The sequence below is a fragment of the Galeopterus variegatus genome, unplaced genomic scaffold (genome assembly GCF_000696425.1).
Source record: "Galeopterus variegatus unplaced genomic scaffold, G_variegatus-3.0.2 Scaffold25154, whole genome shotgun sequence".
Classification (NCBI taxonomy): Eukaryota; Metazoa; Chordata; class Mammalia; order Dermoptera; family Cynocephalidae; genus Galeopterus; species Galeopterus variegatus.
In genome coordinates this window covers 4416-9438 of record NW_007751265.1, presented here as the reverse complement: position 1 = coordinate 9438, position 5023 = coordinate 4416, and the positions used below count along the sequence as shown (strand labels likewise).

At 57.0% G+C, this 5023-nt stretch overlaps 1 protein-coding gene across 1 annotated transcript; it reads right to left on the bottom strand.

Annotated features, from left to right (window-relative positions):
* Window positions 1-482: 482 nt before the first annotated feature.
* On the bottom strand, window positions 483-4711 carry LOC103583638 (the record flags this gene model as incomplete). The annotated part of the gene is made up of 5 exons (XM_008564899.1): window positions 4640-4711; window positions 4453-4540; window positions 2593-2885; window positions 1717-1842; window positions 483-570 (listed from the first exon to the last, which is right to left on the bottom strand). Coding segments are annotated over exons 1-5 (617 nt in total), but the record flags the coding sequence as incomplete, so codon positions are not given.
* Window positions 4712-5023: the final 312 nt, after the last annotated feature.

Sequence of the window (5023 nt, the reverse complement as noted above, 5' to 3'; positions counted from 1 at the left end):
CTGAGAGACAGGTCAAGCAGCTGCAATGCTCAGAACTTCTTTGGATCCTGATTCACACAAACAAACTCCAAGAACATATTCATGAGATCATTAGACTTTTGCAAAGGGGCTAGATATTTGATGAAATCCAGAAATTGTTATGAATTGTATTAGGTGTCATAATAGTGTGTGGGAATGCTTTCTTTAAAGTCCTTTTCTCTTAGAGGTACATTCCTAAACATTTATGGATGATAGCATGGGTGTCTGGAAAGCAAGGAAACGGAGTAGAGGCAGATGATACAAAACAGGCCCGAGTCCACAACTGCCAGGGCTGGGTGATGGGTACGTGGTTTGTTTTACTCCTTGCTAGTTAGTATTCATTCTACTTCAGTCCATGTGTGACATTTTCCATGATAAATAAATAAATGCTAGCAGGTCAGCTCCCACTGAGTCTCCCAGGAGGAGCAGAAATGGATGGTGGGGGCCCTGGGGAGGGCTGTTACCTTTCGGACAAGATGAAATTTCCATCTTTGAGGCTGGGCAGCTTCCTCAGAGGGTTGATCTCGATGTATTCCCTGCTGTGGTGGTGGCCTGAGAGGGGCAGGAAAGGTCTGAGGCTGTTGGGATCCCAGGGAGGAGAGACCTGGGATTCCCAGAGACGGAAATGCCTTCCTCTCTATTTTCTTAACAAGGGGGAACTGAGGCCTTGAGAAACGCTGTGATGCACATCAGGTCACAGGGCAAGTCAGTAGCAGAATGGAGACCAGGATCAAGTCTCCTGCCTCCCAGCCTGCCCATACCCCAGGCTTGGGGACCCCCGTGGCCTCCTGATTGTGCCCTGGGACCAGGACAACACTTTGGCTCACAGAAGCAGAGGCCACCAACCCCCACACCCAGTGCTGGGCCTGAAGCCACAGCCTGTGAGTCAACCGAAGCCCTAGGGGCCTCAGTCCCACCCCTGCTGTTGGCTCCCACTCTGTCTCCCCTTTAAGGGGAGCAGGGCAGATGTGGCAGGCAGGACAGGGTGGGGCCCAGCACACAGCTGGAAGGAGAGCCTCTCAAATGCAGTCAGGGTCATCTGAACAGGGAACCCGACACAGGGGGCAGGAGTTGAAACTCTTGCTTGACCAGCTGCCTCTGGTTGGAAATATTTCCAGGGCCTCCGCTACACCCTGTTTATTTCTGCAGCTCCCATGTCTCCTCCTCTACATTCTAGGGGCTTCTGCTTCTGTGAGCTAAGCTTTTAGAGCCTTCTCTGTGCTTGGAGTGGGATTGGAGCCAGATCTCCTGAACCTTGCACGGGATCTGTTTATCCTGAGCAGGTTTGAGCACCGGTGAGGATGGGTGTGGACTGAGCAGCACCTGGACTCTTTGATGTGGAATGACTGTACTTCTGTGACATGTGCCAACCTAGTGGGCAGGTGCTACAGATAACTAGATGCTTAGACACCACCAGGAGAAGGTGAGGCCCCTGGGTGGGAGCCCAGGGACTCCTTAGGAGACCTTCCTTCCCTTTTACCCTAGAAGAAGCTGCTCATCTCTGCATGGGGACAGTCATTAGTGGCAACTAAGGTAGACTAGACAGGGACACAGCCTACAAATCTCTTGGTACCTTTTCTTCCCCTGCAGACCCTTGTGGGGGTCACCTTGGTCTCTGTCTCTGCTCCTCCAAAATGCCCCCACCTGAGTGCCCTGTCTCCCCGGGGCCAGGCCTGCTGGGCAGCAATGGGGGCTGACCTTTCAGCAGATCCACAAACTGGAAGTCGAAGGGGATGCCGTTCTTCCTGGCGAAGATGTAGACAGCGCGGCAGGGTGCCGACAGCAGGTCCATGTAGAGCTCCAGGACCATGCTGAGACTCGTGCCTGGCCCCACAGCCACAGCTGGCCAGCCTTGGACATGAGCTGACATCCGCCCCGAGGCCCTGGCCCTCAGCCCTCTCTGCCCCAGGCCCAGGACTCTGTGTTCTGGAACTTATTTCCCTGAGTGTTGTCATGAAGCCAGGAAGCCCAGAATTCTCACAGCAGCAAGGATTCTGAGGAGGACCAGGAACGGGCTGGGGGCAGGCCCATGGCAAAGGGTTGGGGGGATGGGGACTGCGACCCTGCCTTTCCCCTCCCACTTGCACCTGTGCCCTGTGGCACCGCCTCACAGACACCCTGTCTGAGAAGGGCTTATGCATTGGAATTCACTGTGGGACAGGACAGAAGGGGCTTTGCAGGGCCCAGAGAGAGGATAAAGTGATGAGAACAAACTCTGGAGGGTCCCAGAAGCAGGTACTGGGGGTATCCACAGGTAAATCTAGCCTCAAATGTGGCTAGGAAAGGACTGGGAGAAAGAGACACAGGAGCCTGGGGAGCCATCAGGGAGCACTGGGGACAACACCAGAGGGGAGTCAGTGGGTGGCCGGCCAGTCTGTGCCATGCAGAGGAGCCCAGAAGCTTCCAAGCCTGGAAGCCAGAAGCTTCCAGAACTGCAGTGGCCAGACTGTGCACCTGGTGAATGAGGAAGGTAAGTAGAGACCTGTGGGGAGGACTGAGTGCTACTCCATGCTGTGTGATCCTGACAGATTCCCTGTCCTTTTAGGCCTCAGCTCAGAAATGGGGCAGACCCACTTCCTGGGGACAGAGTGAGGCTGGAGACAAGTGGAAGGGACACAATGTGTTTATTGCAGACAGCAGAGTACAGATGAGCCAGCTGCACCCACTCAGTGGAGCTGTTCCTGCAGCTGCTACACCAGCTTCTGGGCCAGCTGGGGGTCCTGCAGGGCCTCACAGGTGTCCCAAGGCTGGAGTACAAGGTTGTGGGCCTCCTGGACAAGCTTGGAACCCAGGGCAGCTTGTACGTGTGTCTGCTCTGTTGGCAGCTGGGGCCAGTCTTCAAAGAGGTCACAGCTGATGGCAGTGGGCTGGGGAGGCAGGGCAGCTGTGGTGGAGGCTATGGCCTGTGCCTAGAGTCCCCCCAGAAGGAGGGCAGGTGGGAGAGCCTCACCTGCATCAGCTCTGAGAGTGCCATCAGTTCTGCCGGGGAAACCTGCTCAGTTGCCAGGAAGGGCCTGGCTGCCAGGACCTCCCCATCCAGGTGTTGTGGGGCTGGCGTCAGCCTTCCCAACAGCCCTTCCTGCTGTGCAGCATCCACAGGCTGCTTTGAAAAGTGGGGCAGGAGAGACTGGGCCAAGAGGAGAAGGGGAAGCTTATCCTGGGCCCTTCCAAGCCTCTTCATCCTCCTTTCCACCTGCCATCAATTAGTGATGCCCCCTCGGGCTCTGTGTTCAGAAGGATTCTGAGGATTCACTCAGGCTCAGGAAAGAGTGCCGTGATGGATTAGCCATGTCTGCCTAGGGCAATGGAAGGGAGGTGGTGTATGTACTAACTGGTACCTTCCAGCTCTGGGGGTCCTGGCTCCTGCCCAAGCCTGCATGATTGGGCCAAGGAGGCTCACCTTGTGACAGGTAGATGTTGGTGGCAGGCAGCTGGGTGGTAACATGCTGCCACACCAAATACTCATCAACAAGGCCTACAGCTCAGGCACATACCAGTGTGCCTCTGTCTGGTACTTTTGGCTCAGGAATTAAAGGATGGCCAGGCTGCAAGCAGGGGGCATCAGAGATCTTCTCCCCACCCCACCAGGGCTGGGTGGCTCCATCACTCATACCCAGGGTGATCTGACAAGGTTTCTCCCCAACTCCACCTCCATGGGAGGACCTTCCCCCACTCCTCAAGGCAGCATCTCCCCGTGAGTTTCTCTATAGCCAGCTCTGGGCCCACGTTTCAGCCTCCCCTCCCAGCTACTACTCCAGCCTGCCCTCTGAGCCCAGGCCCCACTGCCTGGCATCAGAGTCCCCACTCAGCACATGCAAGGCTGCCCTGCCATGTGTGCTCTGCCCAAGGCATTTCCAAGTTCCCTTCCGAGTGCCCCAGGGCCTCGAGGAGGGACTCAGAGAGTCCCCTTTCTTGATGCCCCTTGGATCCCTAGCACTTGTAGCCCATTTTCCGTCCTCGGGCAAGCCCTGAGAGGTGGTTACACTATTACTCCATGTTACAGAGGAGCAACCTGGGCACAAAGCTCTGTGACCTGCCCAAGGACACAGAGCAAGGAATTGGGAAGCTGCGGTTCAAAGTGGAATCTGACCTGGGATGTGTCGGGGACATTTGGAGAGGGGTTAACCTCAAGCCTGGGCCCTGCCTGTTGGCTCCAGGTTGTCCAGGCCTGGCTGGGTGACCTATTCCCCTTCCCCACCCTGGCAGCTCCAGCCAGCTTGGGCTTCAGCCAGGTTCCAGCCTTCCAACTTTAGCCCTAAGTGGTCCCTAGACCCAGACTGTGCCTCTGGGCTGGGAGGGCAGAAATAGGAAGGATTGCTAAGACACGGGTGGTCAGCTTTCTCTCTACTCCCTCCACCTCCACCCCCAACCCTGAGCCCCAGGACCCAGGCAGAGCTTGGCTCTGACCCTGGGTTGGCAGCAGGTCACCATTACCTCTCAGCCAGCAGGTAGTCTCCATCCCTGAAGGCAGGCACCTTCCCCAGGGGGTTCACTTTCAGGAACTTGGGCTTCAGGTGCTCCCCTGGTGGGCGGAGAGGAGGGGAGGTTCAGCCCAGGGTCTGGCCCCTCTGTGCCCTCTGTGCCCTCTACACCTGGGGCCCAGCCCAGCCACCTGGCTCACCCTTGTCAGCTCCATTGGCCATAGCTCAAAGGGGATGCCTTTCTTCCTGGCAAAAATGTAGATGGGGTGGCAGGGGGGAGAGTACAGATCCAGGAACAGCTCCAGCCCCATCGCTGTGCCTCCCGCCTGCCCTCCACTCAGGTTTGCCTCCAAGAGTTGCTCGGCCACTCCCCCGCAAATGGTGCCAGAGCTCTGCACCCCTCCCTGAAGCCTACTTCCTCCTCCACTGGCTGGGCGACTAGCCCAGCAGCCACCCCTCCCTGGCCTCTGTGAGTGGAGGTGGGGGGGTATGGGAAGGGGCGTTGGTTGTGCTCGTGTGATCATTGGTTTTCCAAAAGCAAGGTCCCCAGCCTGCCCCTCCTCTTCCTCCACAGGGTGTTGCAA